This window comes from Electrona antarctica (assembly GCF_951216825.1).
Source record: "Electrona antarctica genome assembly, chromosome: 9".
NCBI classification, from domain to species: domain Eukaryota; kingdom Metazoa; phylum Chordata; class Actinopteri; order Myctophiformes; family Myctophidae; genus Electrona; species Electrona antarctica.
In genome coordinates, this window is record NC_136790.1 from 22302670 (window position 1) to 22324553 (window position 21884).

The 21884-nt window shown below is 42.7% G+C and overlaps 2 protein-coding genes across 2 annotated transcripts in view; both read left to right on the forward strand.

Annotated features, from left to right (window-relative positions):
* LOC306929876 (RNA polymerase-associated protein LEO1-like) overlaps positions 1–21884 on the forward strand; it is a gene marked incomplete at both ends in the record, with an annotated part of 209764 nt that overhangs the window by 84767 nt on the left and 103113 nt on the right. The gene's annotated exons all lie outside the window — the stretch shown is intronic.
* The window catches only part of LOC306929146 (plexin-A2-like), a 104805-nt gene that overhangs the window by 72943 nt on the left and 9978 nt on the right, over positions 1–21884 (forward strand). The window contains exons 16-26 of the mRNA XM_079509566.1: positions 1188–1355; positions 7038–7131; positions 7550–7789; positions 8046–8189; positions 10260–10494; positions 11083–11225; positions 11833–12101; positions 14035–14101; positions 14456–14602; positions 17202–17361; positions 18643–18746. Coding sequence (XP_079365692.1) covers positions 1188–1355; positions 7038–7131; positions 7550–7789; positions 8046–8189; positions 10260–10494; positions 11083–11225; positions 11833–12101; positions 14035–14101; positions 14456–14602; positions 17202–17361; positions 18643–18746 — 1771 coding nt within the window. The remainder of the gene's footprint in view (positions 1–1187; positions 1356–7037; positions 7132–7549; positions 7790–8045; positions 8190–10259; positions 10495–11082; positions 11226–11832; positions 12102–14034; positions 14102–14455; positions 14603–17201; positions 17362–18642; positions 18747–21884) is intronic.

The window sequence follows — 21884 nt, forward strand, 5'->3', positions numbered from 1 at the left end:
AGGGCCAAGTAGACCCCCGGGGGACTCCGTTCAACAAAGTATAGAGGCTTGAAAGTGGTTATGCCCAGTTAAGTTCGGTCATTTTTTTATAATCGAATGTGTGATTGTAATGTCAGGCTTATACTTGACACAAGAATCCCTGTTTCACGGCATTATAGCCTCATCGTCAATATGAGCTGCACAAAGACGTCTCTATTCATAGGAGCATTCATTTCATGCAATTAACCATAGATGAAAGAAACTATCATGATAGCAAGTTGTGAGGGAGGGGGTGAAACCTCTGGGGGCCGGTATTGTTCTGGCCATATTTATAGAAATCTATTTAAGGATCAAAACGGTTGACATCATAGTCAGGAGGGTGATGTGAAGAAGCCATTACCTCTATAGAGGACTCTCTAATTACACTGTTCCATCCTTAATGGTGTGTGTCTGAGGTGAGCATGACTATCCTGTAATAATGAATGCTCAGCCCTTATGGTAATGTGCTGCACGTATTGTAGCTCATATTCGTGCATAAATGCCTCTGCAGTATAGAGTGGGCCGCCGGGCCGGGCCGACAGAATCTGAATCTAAATGAAAGAGTTGGTATTTCTGACAGGAGGAGGAGAGTAGTGGACAACGTACTCAACCCCAGTACTTGAAGTATTGACCAGTATTGAAGTATTGACCAGATCAGACTATTCAGTGGGTTTGTAAGCGGCCTTTGGAAATGAATATTCCACACCGAAGTTCCAGACTGCATTAATCTGGCCATGTCAGGCTAGACACTCGACATAGTCGAGTCAGAAGTACAATATTTGTCTTTGAAATGTAATGCAGTGAAAATCATTAGCTCCCCAAAACACTACTTAAGTATACTTAAAAGAATCACACCCGTGTGAAGTGAGGGGCGCTCGTATCATCGTACATCATCATACAGACATATTCCAGCCAATCAGATTTTGCGTTCTCACCTTCGTCATCAATGTTTGTATTACGCAAACACTCAAAATGTTCCATTCATTGTCAATGGCATTTAATGTTTATGTTGGGTTATTTGGGTTACATACACCAAAAGCTGGACATAGGAGGGGCTATCGTCCCTCAAATATCACACTGGGGGGGTGCTCTTATCATCATACATCACATTCCGTTCTCAGCCAATCAAATCTTAAGTAAATGTACTTCGTTACTGTCCACCACTGCAGGAGGACCATGTCGGAGATTGTGTGTTTCTCTGCGCCATCCTTGAGCAGTGCCGTGGTGGTGCCGGTCACTCTGAGTGTTGACCGGGCCACGTTGCCAGGGAGTCTGACCTTTGAGTACATAGAAGACCCCACAGTCCAGCGCATTGAACCCCAGTGGAGCATCACCAGGTAACCATGTACACAATTACAATTTACAATTGAATTTAGACATTTAGCAGACGCTCTTAATCCAGAGCGATTTACATTAAGCAAGAACAAAAAGCATGGCAATACATTGCATACATAAAAAGTAGTTATCACGAAACATGCGTAAGCTAAGAACGTAACAGTGGAATATCTATATAATGAAACTATGCATATATACTTTAAAGTGCTATGTCTTTTTTATTTTTTATGTTTTTTTTTGTGGCTTTCGCCTTTATTTTTTATGGAGGGACAGGCAGTAGGCTGACAGGATATGGGGAGAGAGATGGGGGGGTGACATGCAGTAAAGGCCGTCGGGATCGGGAGTCGAACCCGCGGCACACTGCCAGACTGGATTACCAGCCAAGGTGCCTGGACCGCTGAGCCCAGGCCTAAAGTGCTATGTCTACATAAAATGCTATTCTAGTGCTGTTTACATAGAATGCTATAAGTCAGCATAAAATGCTATCTAAGGCAATATAACTGCAATATATCAATAAATACTAGGGCCGGGACTTTAACGCGTTAATTGAGATTAATTAACTACAGAAAAATTAACGCGTTAAAAAAATTAACGCATTTTAATCGCACTATTTTTTTCACCGCGGAACGTTGTCACTGGACAGTTTTCAGATGGACCGGCGCACCACCCAGTTCACCGAGTGAAGTGTCCGTTGTTACAGGGAGTGGAAACCACCCCCCTTTAGAATGGTATGCCCCAGCAGCATTGGGGGAACAATAACACCACCAGACAGTTCACCAGACCGGGGGAAGCCGCTGAGATCACTTTGCTTGTCCCCGTGGATTGGAAATAGGATTTAAAAGGCTATCCGATGATAGCGTGGATTACAGCACAGTTGTGTGCAATTATTCAATAAAGAATTCGCATATCACCGAAGACCGCACCTCGTCAAGCCTCCAGTATCGGCTCGATGCGAAACATGTTGCACCGAGCCTAGCCTGGAAGCTAACGTCAACAACAGTAGCTCTGGTCCTTAGCGTAGTTAGGACTCAGGAGGAGTTCTATGGTACTTAATTTGATCCTTTCCCCTCACACCCACGGAAGTGCAGGCTGTGCAGCCCCTCGTTTTTAGCACAAAAAAATATGTGAAAGCCTACTTTCCTCCTTCTAACACTATGGATCAGAGCTAACGTCATTCCAACTACCAGTAGCAATTCAAGGACCCGACCAGATTACATGGTTTCTAACTAAACGGTTATGGCCAAATAAAATGTAAAATCTGTTAATGGCTGTTACTGTATGTCCACGGAAGAAACACAGAGGTGCTTTGTTATGGTCATGTCACTTTGCTGCACCAAGCCCCCCCCCAACCCTGTGGAATGCATTCCCCAAACACTCAGAGACATGCCCCCACCATCCAAACCTTCAATATTGCTTTCCCCAGCTATTTCATCTATTTAATTCCTTAGTGTTTTTCCTCTAATAAAGTTGTTTTTGATTTATCATGTCCCCCTTGTAAAGCATTTTTTTGTACTCAGAAAAGCTTTATATAAATTATTACATTTGAGATATTATTATAATTTATTACCCCTATTATTACTACAAAAACAATGTTTTATTGCTTAAACTTATGTATTCACTATTCATTGATTCACTAGTATACCAAAATCCATTTAAAAAAATAGCTTTCTCACTGTTCTCGGGTCAAATAATGATATGCGATTAAAATGCGATTAATCGAGATTAATTAACTACAAAGCCTCTGATTAATTAGATTAAAATTTTTAATCGAGTCCCAGCTCTAATAAATACATTCATTTTTATTATGTTTTGGAGTGGTGCTAGGCTGCTAGCCACTCCTATAGTCTGTCCCTGTGTCCGTCCGAGTACCGTCTGTATGTCTGAGTACGGAAATAGCGTTTGTTGACCACCAAGTGTCACACACACACACACACACACACACACACACACACACATACACACACACACACACACACACACACACACACACACACACACACACACACACACACACACACACAGAGAGGCCAGGGAGGAGAGCTTGTACAGTACAGTACAGTACAGTACAGTACAGTACAGTACAGTACAGTACAGTACAGTACAGTACAGTACAGTACAGTACAGTACAGTACAGTACAGTACAGTACAGTACAGTACAGTGCAACCTTAGGTATGGTTGCCAACATTGGCACAGGGGAGGGCGATCACTGGCATAAGTGTGAGAGAGAATGTTTTTCTTTTAAAATTAAATATTACAAAAAAGTGTAGTCAGTTGTACATTCACATCTACAAATTACATCTTGCACATAATTGTACATTCATTCAAACTCCTAACTCATGACTGGGGAGGGATTAGGTGGGTTATTATTAATGATCATTCATCCTGAAAATATTTCTAAGCTATGTGTATCCTACAGTATATGGACAATCAAAATCAGTTGGGAATATTTAATTTTGATGTGGTGTCATGATTATATATGGCACACTGACTATCACGAAAATGAAAACATGGCACTTCATGAGAAAAAGTTTGCAGACCCCTGCAGTACAGCACCACTCAGCTCAGACGGGATCTGATTTTCAGCTTTTAGTGGTAGTCAATGAGAGAGAGAGAGATGGGAAACAGGGAGAGAGTATAGGAGTGACTTGCAACAAATAGTCCAACCTGGCCGGGAGCCAAAGCGGAGACTCGCTTGTCAGGCAATAGAGCCTAATGTGGCATCCGACCTAACCATACACCGCCAGGTACTCGATTGGATCCCGGAGGGGTGTTTGCACATATGGCCACATTTATTAGTGCCACAGCGGTCAGACCCAGGAGAGCGTCTGAAAATCTATTGAATTTACTCAACTTTTCAGTGCCTGAAGCTAGAGTTTGGGATAACACCACCCATCTGGTAGTCCAAACAAACATCAAGCATGATACTTTGTTTGCAAATACTCTTTGACCCTGCAGGCCTGGAGCCAGCGGTGGATTTACCATATCTCTGGCCACGTGGTGCAGTGTCTCATAGGAAACACTTCAGATAGACGGCATTACAGCAACATTAGCATAAGCGGATTGTGGGTTTCTCAAATGGAAGACTACCTACGTACGCATACTGTAGTGTGAACTTCTTTTCACAGGCATATAAGCTGATAAAGCTGTATATTTATTATTTTTGAGGGGCGCTAGACCCTCCTATACACAGGTTTAATGTCTGTCTTTAGTTCAAAGTTTGTTTAGTAAACGCATTGACAATGAAGGGAAAATGTACGTCATAATGTGTCGTTTACGTCATATTCTCTCTTTATTGTTAATGGCGTTTAATGTTTGTGTTGGCACCGTTTGTTTTACTTCACCATTACATTACCTAATCAACATGAGTTAGACTTTAATATATTAGTGCCCCTCACTTCACACGGGTGTGATTTTTACGTTAAAGTTAGCGCCCATGAAAGCAAAATTCTGCCCTTGCTTGCAGCTGTTAAAGGGGAGGAAGGTTACAGTACATAGGGTACTGTAACCTTACCAATCAAACCAAAATCAAACAAAATCCAATAAACATCACTTGAACACATTTTCAGAACTCTGTTCAAAATTGCCATTTTCATGTACCTGAATGTATGTAATGCAAAGTACCCATAAACATATTGGTTAAGATGACAGGTAACCCATTCACCAGAATACATACAAATATGGTTTTGTTTGTTGGACTAAAGCCTTTTCTGGACTAAATTCCTTATCCTTAAACTGGTGAAAACATTTTTTTCATTTTATATCAAGCGACACGTGGCATGACACTTTGTCGCCAAGGCATAAATCAGGCTTTACACTCCACTGTCTGTATCCCAGCTGAGGAATGCAATTACATTTCAATTCAATTCAATGGTTTTATTGCCAAAGCAAAAAGTGTAACAATACAATCAAAACAAAATGTATGTACAATTGAAAGTCACAATCTCCAATGAATCAATTTACTGTATATGTACAGTACCAAGATCATTTGATGCACAAGAATCTTGCTGCTGTGTTTGCACATTGTTCTACTTCGCTTTAGTTTTTTGTCATTAGTCATGTTTTCAAAATATCTGTGGGTGATTGTAATCTGTGGGAAGTATGTGTCTCTGATGTCTTGGTACAGTGGACAGATGGTTAGGAAATATAGCTCAGTTTCCACTTAATTTTGTGTGCAGTGGGTGCATAGTCTGTCTTCTCTCTGGAGACAGGTCTGCCTATGACAGCCTTTCTCGATCGCAAGACTGCTCACTGAGTCTGTACCTACTACCTAGTTAAGATTTGTCTTTGATTTGGGTCAGCCACGGTGCTCAGGTATTCTGCTGTTTAGGGCCAGATATAGCATTCTAGTTTACTCTGCTTTTGTGTTGCTTCTTTCCAATGTGCCCCTGTCGCACAACAGTGTCTATAGCAGATCTACAAGCTCACAAATTGCTGCAATGCAATGTAAGCTTGTACATCGCCTATTTTCGCCATGCGGCACCATCGTTTAACAAGTAAGTGATGAGAGTCAAACTGGTCAGTCTTTTTCCTCTTGTCAGTGACAGGAGAGGCTTTCTGGAGGTGCAATCACAACTCTCATCATACATGTGTATGGAGGGTCCCATTTGGCCCCTTCAGCTTAAGGCAGCCTTTGAAGTACAGTATGAGAAGGGAAGGATTGGAGCTCTGTCAAGCCTGCTACTGTAGACAGACCAGCTTTCACTCTGCTTGCCCAATATCTCTCTCTCTCTCTCCCTCCCCCCCTCTCTCTCTCTCTCTCCGTTACTGATTTCTGACTATGCTTTTCCATATCAATCTGTATCTGCCTTGTCTCTCTCTCTCTCTCTCTCTCTCTCTCTCTCTCTCTCTCTCTCTCTCTCTCTCTCTCTCTCTCTCTCTCTCTATCCCTCTCTCTCTCTCTCTCTCTCTCTCCCTCTCTCTCTCTCTCCCTCCCTCTGTCTGTCTGTCTCTCTCTCTCTCCCTCATTAAGACCTTTCCCTGGGCTTCCCGCTGCAACACAGGTGATTTGAGGACCAGAGAGAGAGGCTTGTTTATTTTAATCACATCTAACAGTGATATGTAAACAAGCAGCACCTGTATTCATGCTATGCCAGCCTTGCAATGCCCGCGGCTGAATATATAACAGCAACCAGCTGGTATAGCCGTTTGATCTGGTTCCTCTTACCCAATAACAAAGAGTTACAGTAACAGTCCTGCCAGCTCTGGACGCCCCAAACACGCAGCTCCTAGGGAAACTGTTTGAATTTCTGCAGCTAAAATGCGCTGATTTCTCTGTGGTCATAATTCTAATGCAATTACAGAGGAACAGCGGTTAATTTAGTCTTGCATATTAGAGAGTGTGTGTGTGTGTGTGTGTGTGTGTGTGTGTGTGTGTGTGTGTGTGTGTGTGTGTGTGTGTGTGCGTGTGCGTGTGCGTGTGCGCGTGTGCACGTGTGTGTGGGCATGCGTGTGTGCGCGAAGGCATGCACATGCATACTTATATGCGTGCAAGTGCAACTAATGTACCTGTATATTGATAATTTGCCGCTTCCTTGGCCACACCACTCTTGAAAAGGAGATTTAAATCAAAACTTTTTCCTGGTTAAATAATGCACATGATTATATCCATAGTGTGCTAACATTACTTTTCCAGCAGTTCTTGCCATTAGTGTGACAACATAATCCTTTACAACCCCTCCCCCAGTGGACACACCACGCTGACAGTGACGGGCACCAACCTGGACGTGGTACAGGAGCCTCGGGTCAGAGTCAAGTACGCCGGCCACGAATCTGTCAACGTGAGTATCAAGGGTGTTTCTCTTCTGCACACAGACTTTTGCTCAAGCTGAATCACAGTGACAGCTATATTAGTAAATTTGTTCTTAGTCACATACAGTATAAGTGCTTGTGAGTGTGCACAGTCATCTGTGAAATGCCAAATTGAATTGGATTGTGTGAATGAATTGAAAAGTGTTTTGGTGTGGATATTGAAGGCTTCTTAACTACATCACTCAAAGACCTATTGCCTTACTATTCCTCGTGTTTTGAACACACATTTGCTATTTACATGTAAGAGAGTTAACTTACTGTTCATATTGTTCTTCCTGTAGTCTTTGTAGTATGCACTGTGAGTATTACATTTTCAATAGCTCCTTTGTCACATGGCCGTACTTAATTAAACTTTTAAACAACTTTATTTGACTGATTTCTCCTCAGGTATGCAAGGTGCTGAATACCACGACCATCAGTTGCTTTGCCCCCTCGCTGAAGGCAGATTACACGCCAGACCAGGAGACGGTGAAGCACGTGGATGAGTTTGGATTCGTCTTCAACAACGTCCAAGCCCTGCTAACCTATAACAACACAAGCTTCGTCTATTACCCCAACCCCCACCTGGAGCCTCTCAGCCTATCTGGAGTCCTGGAGCAGAAACCCGGCTCGCCCATCATACTCAAGGTAAGTTAAAGAAGACTAATGAGACTTGACTTGCTGTTCCTTTTTTCTGGTGCTAATAATAGTTATTTTGTATCCCTAGTGGTAGGAATATATGTCCATCTGTCTATGTACAACAACGGAGGTCTCCTTAGAATATTCAACGTATCTTTACTTAACCGGTGTGTACGTGTATGTATTTGTGTTTTGTTGCTCTGTAAAGCACCTTGACCTGTTGGTTTAACACTCGCTTAATTAAAAAAACATAACCTCACTGCAGGGACGTAACTTGGTGCCATCAGCGTCCGGCGGAGCTCGGCTGAATTACACAGTATTGATTGGAGACACACCCTGTACCCTCACCGTCTCTGACACCCAGCTGCTCTGTGAGCCACCCAACCTCACCGGACAACACAAAGTCCTGGTCAGTCCGTCCTGTCTGTCAGTGCCCTGCTTTCTGTCTGACCATAGCCTGATTTAGGGGCCGTGTACACCACAACGTTGTTTTTTTTTTTTTTTTATGATTTGTACTTTATTAATTTTCTTTTGTATATGAAACATTGACAGACATAGACAAACACAACCAAATAAATGCATAACAAAACAAACACATAACAAAACAAAACAAAACAATATAACAGAGATGCACAGAAATATCCCGCAGTCCACCCCAGCCCCAATTCCAGACATATTCCTTCAGTGTATTTTTCTAAAGTTGCAGCCCGTTCAGAGCTCACTCAGAGCCAGAAACTAATCAGAGTCCTGATACGTGCATATGGTAAAAGCCCCATTTTAAGTCATAGTCGTCCATCCTATTGAGCAGCCTGTATGACAGTCGCTCGTAAGCGGCCAATAGTCCCATCGAGGCATCCCAGAGGGATGGAGCAGGTGCAGATGGAGCCTTCCAGTCCTTGACCAACAGCCTCCTACCTGACATAATGGCCGTTTGTATCCATTCAGCTAAAGGAGGAGCAACATGCCTCAATGTGGCAGGATTACACCACAACGTTTTTTAAACACAAACAGAATACACAGTGCAACACAAAGACACTTGATTCCGAACCATATTGTCTATTGTCTCTATTTCAGCCTGTTTGTGCGTTACCAAGTATACCAACAAGCTATCAGTTTGTCATTGTCATGCCATCATTGTTAGCCTGTCACTCCTTGTCTTGCCTGCTTCTGATGACATTTATGTTGCCCTCTAAAATTGTTGGCAATTTTCTGTGGTAATGATGAGCCAAAAGACAAAAAGGAGATAGCGTTGTCACACTGCGCTTGCAAGTTTTACATTATAACTATATTATTATTAACAATATTTTATTCAGAGGCAGCGGCTCTGGAAAATACATTACTTTGGGGATTTTTCATAGCTTTCATTATAAAAAAGATGGTTGTCACAATTACTACTATAAATACACTTTCAATAAAATGTAGCTTAGAGTGACTATGACAACAAATCCTTTTGAAATTATTAAGTGTAAATAAAATAACTTTCAATTTTCTCTCTCTGTGAACCTGATTTTAGCTGTGACTGTGCAGCTAGTATAATCCATTCTTTCAGTCGACGGGGTGACATTTTGATAGGGGGGGGGGGGGTCTAAATTTTTATTTGTTTTCATTTTCAATATTATATTCGACAAATGATTAAATACAAGTAATGGTCTATACTATAGGATGTTCACCATAACGACAGGCAGACAAGTAGTTCAACTTCATATGGATTTGTTATTGGCATGCAAGTGGCATCACTGTCAAATAGATGGCAAAATCTGCCTGGCTAAAATCACCTATGAGTCAGTTGGTCCATACGTACGTATGCATGCATGTGTGTTGTGTAAATAAGAGCTCCTTTTCTAAAAAAACAACACGTTGGTGGAGCTTGCGCAAAAACAAAATGTATAGCTCTTTATACAATAAAGTTGATTCTTGAAAAGTGTGGCTGAATGTTCTTGCACTGTTCTTGCCGTGCAGGCAGTGTTGATTTCGTCGACTAAAACTAAGACGAAAAATGTGACTTTTCACTGACTAAAACTAAATGGAAACAAAATAAAAACTAAGCTATGATGACTAAAACGAAGACTAAATATACTGACAATTTCGTCAACAAATAAAAACTAGACTAAAATGTTAGGAAGGGACTAGTGGACAAGAGATCAAGTACAAGTCATTTTACACTTGGTTGCAAAAGAGCCGATCTACAAGCTTGTAGATCGGCTATTTTCAGCAAGTGTAAAAACAGTCATTACGACAGTCATCAAGTCATCAAGGCCCACCAAAATACATTTTAGTCGACTAAATCAACTGTAGATTTAGTCGACTAAAATCTTATGATATTTAGTCGACTAAAATCTTATATTTAGTCGACTAAAACTAGACTAACATTAAAACATTCCAGGTGACTAAAATGTGATTGAAACTAAATGAAAACTATTGAAGAGACTGTGACTAAAAACTAAAATCAAAATTTGCTGCCAAAAACAACACTGTGCAGGTCCAGGTGGGCGGTCTTCACATCTCTCCAGGAGCAGTGCACATCCGCTCAGACAGCCTGCTGACCCTGCCGGGCATCCTCAGCATCGCGGCCGGAGGAGGACTCCTCCTCATCGTCGTCTTCATCGTCCTGCTGGCCTATCGGCGCAAGTCGCACGAGAACGACCTCACTCTCAAGCGCCTGCAGATGCAGATGGACAACCTGGAGTCGCGCGTGGCCCTCGAGTGCAAGGAGGGTGAGTGAGGGTGGAACATTTTGGTATTAAATGACACAGTAAACATCCATCAGATTCAGATGGAACAATATTCTGGAATTACAATATTACGTATTGTTTGTTATCTACAATGTAATTTAGGGGTGTAACAGTTAATTGAATTAAATAAAAAAACGATAATCTAAATACCAAATACCAAACTAGCTTGTATATTAGCTATTTTCTGTATACATCGCTGTACGACAAACAATCAGGTCAATCAGTTATAATTTTCTCCTAGATTTGTTGCCGTGTATATATTTTTGAATCATCCAAAAAAAATACAAAAAATGTATGCTTCTCTGTTATTCGATAAATTATAAAAGTAATTGATAGAATAACTGATGAAAGAAAAGAATTGATTGCAGCCCTGATTGATTGATTGATTGATTGATTGATTGATTGATTGATTGATCAGTATGTAGAATAGGTACATTTCAAACGAAAGCACAAGTCAATACAAAAACTGCTACTTTGAGGACGAAACCATGAAAAGCACAAGACTTGTTTACATCAGGGAACTCCATTTTCACTTCCTAATCCCTCACTGCCACTCCTGTCATTCCCCAGCCTTTGCGGAGCTGCAGACAGACATCAATGAGTTGACCAGTGACCTGGACAGAGCAGGAATCCCCTACCTGGACTACCGCACCTACACCATGAGGGTCCTGTTCCCTGGCATCGACGACCACCCTGTGCTCCGGGAGCTGGAGGTCAGATTTATTTTTGAGGGGCGCTAGCCCCTCCTATAATCAGCTATAGTGTAGAGGGGTGAGGGCGGGGCGCTATCCCCTCCTATAATCAGCTATAGTGTAGAGGGGTGAGGGGCGCTAGCCCCTCCTATATTCAGCTATAGCGTAGATTTCCGTCTTACGCAAACATTAAATTCCCATTGACAATGAATGGAGAATTCACGTCATATGTGGACGAACAAATCGGCTATATCTGTCCTACACAAAGATTAAATTCCCACTGACAATGAATGGATGATGTACGATGATAAGAGCGCCCCTCACTTCACACGGGTGTGATTTTTACCAGTGACTTTGGGATCTCACGTGCCACTTAATAAATGGCCGTTGTGACTTGTGAGTTTGTAGAACAGTCATGTTCTGCTTTAAGCTTAGGATTGAAATGGCCAGAATTTAACAAATGCCATTCATAAAATGTCTGTCCTAAAACGTTGATGTTCTCTCTCTGTGTGTGTGTGTGTGTGTGTGTGTGTGTGTGTGTGTGTGTGTGTGTGTGTGTGTGTGTGTGTGTGTGTGTGTGTGTGTGTGTGTGTGCGTGTGCGCGCACGTGTGCTTATCACATATCCAGGTACCCGGCAACGGGCAGGCGAATGTGGAGAAGGCTTTAAAGCAGTTGGCTCAGCTGGTGAACAACAAGGTCTTCCTGCTGACGTTCATCCGCACCCTGGAGCTGCAGCGCTCCTTCTCCATGCGGGACCGCGGCTACCTGGCCTCGCTCATCATGACGGCGCTGCAGGGACGCCTCGAGTACGCCACTGACGTCCTCAAGCACTTGCTGTCGGACCTCATAGAGCGCAACCTGGAGAGCAAGAACCACCCCAAACTGCTGCTGCGCAGGTAGTCCCTTTGAGATATGAATGATATACAGTATATGTTTATTAGGGATGCGACATTCTAAATCCCACACGGGTTGTGCTTATAACCACGCCCCGCTTCTGTGGCCAATGTGGAAGTGCCTCTCACCTACAACAACTGCGGACTAGACCTTTTATATAACTTATATAAACCACGACGGAGGCCTGCCGTCTCAAGCGAACTTGAGGCACGTGAGACCTCCGAGCGAGCCAAAGTGAGCGAGTTGCCGTGTCGAACGTTGCGAATTTCGCTTAGCCGACTCAGGGCCGTTCTAGTTGTGACCCGATTGCGGCACAGATCAGAATAGTAAAATATGTTCTATTTGTAACTCTGGGTGTACAAATGTATAATGGATAAATTACATTTGTACACTCTCAGAGTTTTATTTTTATTTTTTATTGGATATTACTCTATTCATTCATTCACTTTCTCCCCCATGTATGGGGATTCGAAACAGCGACCTTCCGTTGCCAAGCGGGAAATACTGCTGAACAGCCGCTTCTAATACTTTGACACAGAAATGTCTCTTTGCACGTTGTCCTTTCAGCCCAGTTTCTGGTTGAGTAACTAGGTCATGTGAGGGAAGAGCCCAGGCTCGTCTGTTTTAGTTGGGTTTTCTGTGCAGCGATGTGAAATACACATCAGTTGAAACTGAGATAGCACAGGTGAAACACAGGCATGCATGGTGAGAGAGAGAGAGAGAGGGAGAGAGAGAGAGAGAGAGGGGGAGGGAGAGAGAAAACGAGAAGGGGGGGAGAGAGAGAGAGAGAGAGAGAGAGAGAGAGAGAGAGAGAGAGGGGGAGAGAAAACGAGAAGGGGGGAGAGAGAGAGAGAGAGAGAGAGAGAGAGAGAGAGAGGGAGAGAGAGGACACGTAGTAGTTAGCTGCCGGGGGGAATATGTGTGCAGCGGCAGAGTCATTGCCAGTCTGGCTTATCTTCCTCATGCCACTCATGAAACATTCAGCTTTGGTTCATGTCTCCTCTCCTCTCCCCTCCTCCTTCACCTCTGCTTATCTGCTGATTGTTTTTACACTGCTGGGACTGGCCTGTTGAATCTTTCATGAGGTTTTGTCTTTCCTCTGCTTTCTTTTTAGCAGACGACGTATGGATGAGTTAACATGGGCGCTAGTTAGACTTGTTAGCCCAAAAAGCACTGCTGCTCTCAGACCCAGACGGGTCTAAACTTTAATGGCATGCAGTCAGCAGGGAGTAGTGAGCACAGGTGAAGGTTATCACAAGTTATGATAAAGAGAGTTGGAGGTGACAGGCGAGGAAGAATCTACACTGGATTTTGCTCAGATTCTATACCCTCCCCTTTAATTTGATTGACTGAATACTGGTACGACTACAATGGTGCTAAAAAAGTGTAGCACGAATAATCCCAGGGGGCTTATTTCCATTGTGGTCCTGTGTATTCAATTCATAGAGTAATAATCAGAAGTATTTAATCACTGAAGCCCTATATACAGTAGGCTACTCTGTTCCATTTCAAAATCCATTTGAAAACCTTCAATCTATGAGCATATAGATGGCTATTTCAATGGTCCTTTTTTAAAATTACCTATAAGGGCATGCCCAAAATAGGGACGCCAAAGTAAAACTAAATCTACTAATGGTGTATATAAATGAATATAACATCTAAGAACAATTACGAAATCTTGCCCATCTGGTTTGCGTCAGATAGTTAACTGCTGACTCAATGAAGAGGAAAGTGAAAGGGTCAGAAAGTGGACATGAAAGATCCTCCTTATGCAGTTACATCCTGACCCACATTCACGTCTCTCTCTCTCTCTCTCTCTCTCTCTCTCTCTCTCTCTCTCTCTCTCCCCGTCTTAAGTCATAAAATAATCATCAGAGTGCTCTCTGCGGGATGTCTCCACCTAACAAATGAGCACGCTCTCCTCTTGTCTTGCAGAACAGAATCGGTGGCAGAGAAGATGCTGACAAATTGGTTCGCCTTCTTGCTCCACAAATTTCTCAAGGTAACAGAAGCCACCCGGGGACCTCGTGAAACGCAGATGTCACTGTGATGCATTACTGCACCCCTTAAAAAAAAAAAGAAGGATTGTTATCGATTTGATAACAAATTGCTTTCTGTGTACTTTGTGAGCACAGCTGTCAATTCTCTGTCTCCTGGCCATTTCATGGGTTTTATCAACAGGTTTTGGGGCGGGTAGTATGGGGTCAGTCCTCAGCGTTTTCAGTGTATATCCAACAATGCATCTATCTTCTCTTCTTCCCACACTGTCTCTTCCTCTCTCTTTTTATGCCCCCCTCCACCCCCCCTTCTCATCACTCCGATTTCCATAATCCCTGGATTCCGTGCCAAAACAAAGGAGTGTGCTGGCGAGCCTCTCTTCATGTTGTTCTGTGCCATCAAACAGCAAATGGAGAAGGGACCCATAGACTCCATCACTGGTGAGGCACGCTACTCGCTCAGCGAGGACAAGCTCATCCGCCAACAGATTGAATACAAGACCCTGGTGAGTCGCCAGCACATTCAACAGGAAGTCAGAGTCACGCTGTAATCATTCTTTTTCTACCTGCCTTGAATACACTGGGGGGAGAAGTGGGGCGTCTCTCTTTTCCTTGGTACTATGAGGCAACATCCTATGTGCCATCCTTTATATGCAATGCCGGTCTGATGTTTACATCATTGAAGCAGACACGAGCTGACGGCAGAATCAATGCACAGAGGTTTACAAAGGTACTCGTAATCATGCAGCGAAGAGTCATGATTCCCTTGATTAACCTCTTTCTTTTTAAACACGAGATGGGGTTACATTGTTTCTGAGTTACGTAGAGCCAAAACATGTGGAACTGTAAATGTGCCTTAATTCAACTTAATCTGTAATGTATACAGATTTCTATGAGAGAGGGCATAACACATGATTATAGCACTGCACCGGCAACCCACACATAATTGTTAGATACAGTGCTTTGGGCTGTTGGACATATGATACTGTATGTGCCGTCTTGCAGTCCCAACAGGATTACACCATCCTGACTGCACACAGGAGGAGCAAACCAGCAACCGTCTAAGTTATTAGTCACTAGTTTCTACCCCAGTAAGGGGGGACGGACGTCCATGTCGTCATGTGTGTAACGTGCGTCAGTCCATGATCCGGGCTTAACTTCTGCTCACTCGAGCCATTGAGCCACTGAGCAACTTCCATCGAAATGAATAGCGGGGGGGGGGGGGGGGGGGGGGGGGGGGGGGGCTAACGTTCCGGTTCGGTCTCTATCCTTTTATTACTCTATGGTTGCTACCCTCCAAGCCAAACCTGTCAGCCTCCTTTTAGAATGAGGGTGACCGGTTTGGCTTGGAGGTAGCACACAACACCACCAAAACAACCTAAAAACTAAAAACCCTCCATGGTCTCCGGTCTCAGTCGTTAGTGAATCAGTGTAAAACCCTCCATGGTCTCCGGTCTCAGTCGTTAGTGAATCAGTGTAACAGGAGAATCAGCTTTTGTAGTAAAAAAAGTATTTTTTGCTGTAAAATACTCTATTGTTGTAAATGGCCGGTATTCAAAATGTTAATTGAGTAAAATATACAAAAGCACTGGCATCAAAATATACTTACAGTATCAAAGTAATCATTCTTCATTTAGTAATATTTTTCCCTGAAATGTACTGTATTGAAGTAGAAGTAAAAATAATAATTTAATACTTAAATAATGTAAAAAGTACCTGAGAATTGTAGTTAACACATAAAGCACCATTAAGCGCATTCTATGTGCTGCTTTCAATGGCTTTTATCTCAAAATCGGTGCCCGGAATGGTGTTTCTGTTTTTTCAACGGCCTATAGCCGGCCTATAGTCGCGGTCAGGTTTTTTTTCTGCACCCAGCGAGAGATCAACAACCGGTCAAGACAACACACACACCATTACGCCATTGTAACACCCGGTTACGGGTATCTGGCTCTTCAACATAAGAATTGAAAGGGGAAAAACCTTGGCAATACGCGTTAATTAATTAAATAAGTCTAGCGGGGAATGTGTTAAGTACAGTACTTGAATAAGGTGCTTAGTTCTATAGGTTTTAGGTCTGTTGTCCAGTTATTACACTGGCCCTGGGGAAGAAGACATGAGGAAACATGAGTCAGTCAGTCACAACAGGACAGAGAATGATCCCCATGTCTGAGAGTGTGTGTCTCATTACTCCTCTAATGCTCCCTGCTCCAGCAAAAGCACAACCTGGACTCTGGACGTGTGAAATTGCATTTCTGGCCAAGCTCGAGGTAGTGAGGATATTTGGAGCGTGCAGTTGCCTCTTCCTCCCTTACCTAGCTCTCTCCCGCTGTCTCTGTTCCTCTTTTACTCCACTGTTTGTCAACCAGTGGTCCACGGACCACTAATGATCCATAGCATAATTTCAGGTGGTCCATTGGAAAAGGTTTTTAAATGTTAGAAGAAAATACATGTGAAAATACATATTGTATCCTAAAATATTTGAAAATGTTTGGCATAGTGTCACCAAAAATAGGCATTCTACCAGATCACAACGTGTCGTCATGTGGTGCGTTGTGAGCTTGTTTGTACATTGGCTCATTTTGGTGTGCGACACCAAGGTGTATATGTTTCTTTTCCCTTTTTACCTCCATTATGATGAATTCCTGTTCTGTACTTTGTCTATATAGAAGTGTCTATTTGTACGTCTCTAAATGTTTTGATGAATTGAACATGGTGGACCCTCTTGTAAACAAGTGTAATGCTTAATTGGGTCGTCCACTCACAGTTAACAGCCTTTGTATTGAGTTTGTGCTTGAAATGTACTGTAATTCTGCAAACTGTTAATAAATATTTCAATCAATCAATCAATCAACTAAATCCAGTATCAATCCAGCTTTAAGCTCATTCGTGTGAAATAGTAACTCATATTGACATTTGTTTTTTAATTCCTTCTTACTGTAGGCCTATTATATAGCTAGTGTATATTGTTGTGTGGAGGTGGGCTGGGATCACTCAAAGAAGGTTGAGAACCACTGTTTTACGCCATCTCTTCTTCTGTTTCCTTCCCTCTCCCGGCCACCACCCTTCTCTGTCTCCCTCTCTCCATCATTATCCTTGCCACCCCAGACGCTGAGCTGTGTGAACCCAGACAACGAGAACAGCCCTGAAATCCCCGTCAAGGTTCTGAACTGTGACACCATTTCCCAGGTGAAGGAGAAGATCCTAGATACTGTTTATAAGAACATGCCCTATTCCCAGCGGCCCCGGGCCACAGACATGGACCTAGGTGAGACACACTGCTCCCCAGCATACAATAATGCTATGCTTCTCAAACATGTTCATGTCTAGGATCATAGGTGTGCTATTTTCAAGTAGCCATAAACTGAAGAAGGTCTAACGACCGAAAGCTTGCTGTCTTGAAAATATATAAAAAAATATTTTGCACAGATTTGAGTGTGCAGAGCCTCCATTTTTTCATAAATAGCCATAAACTAAAATATTCTAAAATAGTGTTTAATTAAACTGTTCCTGCTTTAGCTTGGGACCCCCCGGAATCACCCTGGGGTCTTAAGTACAATATAACACTTAAGTGGCTAATTGATTCGATCAAAAATCAACTAATAATACATTAAACACAAATAAAAACACGCTGCGTAATTATTTGATGCATCGAAAAAGTAATCGCTAATAAGATAATATAATAGTTGCAGCCCTACATCCTAGACCTAGAACCATCGCTGACTTACGCTTATTTACACTCAACAGAAACTGACATTGCACTTTTTTTTTTTAAATTTTATTTTCACGATTTTTCAAAAATAGCAGACCTACAAGCTCATAGCGCGCCACTCGGTGGCGCGCTATGAGCTTGTAGATCTGCTATTTTTCAATAGCTAAATTATAACAATGCTTAAAACACCAAAAGGGGTTATTGTAGCAGTCAATTTATATTGGGGGTCGGGAGGGGGCGGGTGGGGGTCCCGAGACATTGCCAAAGCATTTCCGGGGGTCCCCGGCCAAAAACGTTGAGAACCCCTGCTCTACCTTATTGGTTAGAGATCTGGGAGTACTGCATACCTCCTATCTTTCTTTAGGTAACTTAACCACTTGCACCTTACTGTAGCATCCCTATTCTGTGGGGAACATGAAGTAATGCAAATCAATTATTTTAGTCTCGCTAGTCACGCCACGAGTTAGAAATTCATACCAATGAAACAAAACGATTATACCAAACTAAACACATTTTAAACTGGAATTGTTTTGGAGGTGCACGGCACCAGAAGTTACAGTCGTTGGTTGTGGCTACCTGATGACATATCTGGTTGTGGATGCCTGATCACAGTTATTTCCGCTCCGACTGTATCAGAAACCGGAAAATGGTATTGATCCCAGGCTAATCCGTAGCAAACAATGTGGTTTGTGTATACATATATGCCTTCAACACTGTACCAAATTAAATGGTTTGTGTATTCACATTATGCCTTCAACACTGTACCACATTAAACGGTTTGTGTATTCACATTATGCCTTCAACACTGTACCAAATTAATTGCTTTGTGTTGTGCAGAGTGGCGGCAGGGGAGGACAGCACGGGTGGTTCTGCAGGATGAGGACATCACCACCAAGATCGAGTGTGATTGGAAGAGACTCAACACACTCATGCACTACCAGGTCTGCTCAGTTCTCCTCTTACAAAACAAAACAAAACAAAACAGAAGAGACTCAACACACTCATGCACTACCAGGTCTGCTCAGTTCTCCTCTTACAAAACAAAACAGAAGAAAATAAACGCTATAGCAGTGGTATTCAACTGGCGGCCCGTAGGCCAAATGCGGCCCGCAGAGCGCCCCCTAGTGGCCCTTGGAACAATTTAGATTTTTTTTTAGAGAGCTAATTAAAGTTATAGGTATGGTGTGTGCGACTGTGCGATATGAAGTGTGAGATTATCATAATGACAGTAATCCTTAATCATATTCAAGGGCTTTTGGAGAGAAATGAGACTTTAGACAGGAAGAAGAATAACCTTTCACTTAAAAGTTAATATACTTTAATGATTGGCGCATACACATCTAATGTCAAGGCAATTATGCTTATGCAGTGTCAAATAGGTCTACATCTATTTTAAGGTAGCATATACTTGTATAGACATATATCACCCTGTGCTTATACTGTGCACAAATGTATTACATAAATCTTTGTGTTTGAACACGAAATGCATTTTGAGAACCCACAAATGTTTGTGTGTGTGTGTGTGTGTGTGTGTGTGTGTGTGTGTGGGGGGGGGGCGCACACTACAGTTAACTTGTGGCCCCCGGCCTAATTTACTGTAGTTGAATTACCATGTTTCACATTTTTAGGCTGTGTCAGTCGGTCTCTTGGTTGGTTTGTTTGTCCATTGATACAACACTTCATCATGAATATCTTAACCACTTGAACCCCCCAGACATTACCCCCCCCCCCCCCTCTCCCTGCATCATATGTGCACTTGGACACATGATGGGCTGTATTTTGCGTGTCTTAAGTACCAGGTCTTATTACTTAACTTAAGACCTGGAGGCGTGATCAATGCCATTTGGCTATTCTGAGTGGCCAAAGAGCATTGACCACGCCTCCAGGTCTTAAGTTAAGTAATAAGACCTGGTACTTAAGACACGCAAAATACAGCCCATGATGTCTCCAAATCTATGAATAAATTAGTAACTAAAGATATACATTTCTGCAACAGAATGCTGAGTAAGTTAACTAATCAAAGTATACAGTACACATTGCAAATAAGTTTATGTGATGAACTATGACTGAGCAAAATACTATCCAAAAGGTGCAATTTGTGCAAAGAGCTTGTCCCCAAAACATAATAGTGCACACTGTGTACTCTCTTGGTGAGCAGGTACAGTATATAAAGGTCAAAGACATTTTGCTCAGAGCTCTGATAACTTGAGGGAAAAAACAACTCTTTCTGAGTCTCTCTGTGGTGGCTTTCGTATTTTGTGGCGGAGGCGTTTTCCTGACCGCAGCAGCGCGAACAGCCCAATGCCTGAGTCATGGTGGTCCTTCATAATCCTTCAAGCTAGATCTGCTCAAGCACCGACTAGAAGAGTATGGCTCTATGGCTCCTGCAGGGAGGGGAGGGAACGTCCCATGGTGCACTCGGCCGAGCGCACTACCCTAGCTCTGCAGGGCTCACTGGTCCCGAGAGGAGCTATTACCAAACAGTGATACACCCCCCCCCCCCCCCCCCCCCCCCTCACAATGCTTTGAGTAGTAGTAGAAGGATTTCAGGATCTGTGAGATTTTTTTAATTTCCTCAGCCGGTATCGTCCTAGTCTTCCTAATTCCTTTTCTCAAGACAGCACTCACCTGAGAGACGGGAAGATAGAAGTGTGCGTGTGTGCGTGCGTGCGTGCGTGCGTGCGTGCGTGCGTGCGTGCGTGCGTGCGTGCGTGCGTGCGTGCGTGCGTGCGTGCGTGCGTGCGTGCGTGCGTGCGTGCGTGCGTGCGTGTGCATGAGAGAGACAGAAAGACAGAGAGAGAAAGTGCTTCCTCTAGGCACTTCACGAATGCCTAGTCTATGGAATGCACTCCTTTAAAAGCCCTCCAGCGTTTGATACACTGTACAGACATATATTAGGTTTTGACCTAGTCTTGTTTAATCTCCCTGGGAGGCGATGAAGTGTTTGTTCTGCCACTGAGCTGGGAATTGTATTAGTTTCATCTATGGCTCATAGGGCACCTGCTTTATTCTGCTCATGCTGAGGACCTTCCTGTTCGTTGTGCCAGCTGTAGAGAAGCACAGCACTAGTGCTGCAACAGTTAATTGAACTAATTGATTTAATAGATTATAAAGAAAGTCGTTAGTTGACATTTTTATAAAATAATAGATTAGTAATTGATCCCTATTTGGGGCATGTCATTATAGGGGAAAGTTTAAAAAAATAGAAATTGGTGAAAATGATCTATGAGCTTGAATATCAGCAATTCTTGCACAATCGTTGTGCGCCAAAATATAAAATATCCCTTGAGCAGTTAATCGATTCGTACACGCACACACGCACGCACGCACGCACGCACGCACGCACGCACGCACGCACACAGTCACACACAGCCCTACACAACACTGCACAGCAGCCTGGAGCAACTGCATAACGTAAGACTGGGACACTGGGCTAAGTGGGCTAACAGAGAGCTCCTTTTACATTTCTTTCACAATTCAACCAAGAACAAAATGTGTTTACATTCTGTCTTTTATGTGTGTGCACACTAGTTTTGATCATGCTCCAGGCTGTCGATTTGTCATGATACATTTCCATTGCAAGGCAAAATGTGACTTTACCGGGTTTGCGTTATCGCGTATAAGCTTGGAATAATGTAAATAATACAACTGCTTACTTCCCCTATTGTTCTGAATATAAGACCGCATTTTTTTCCAATGGGAATATCCGAAAAAAAGGGTCGTATTATAATCGGGGACTAGACTATTTGACATTCAATGGTCTTTTACCACAAATGAGTCTTGAAAAATGGGAGTCGTCTTATAATCAGAGTCGTCTTATATTCGGCACAATACGGTAATTTAAGTATTTACCAACACCTAAGAAATCATGTCTGTTTGCAGCAAGATGTTGTTTAAATATAGTTTAATGGGACATTATTACATGGATAAGGTTTATTACTTATCCATGGGCTACTCCAAGGCTTGGGTGCTACAGTTTTTAGTAGCTATCACAGGATGTCTTTGTAATCTTCAGTTAGTTTTCATGTAGTTTGAGGCAGTACAACGTACTTCATTTGTTTGTATTCATGTAGTTTAAG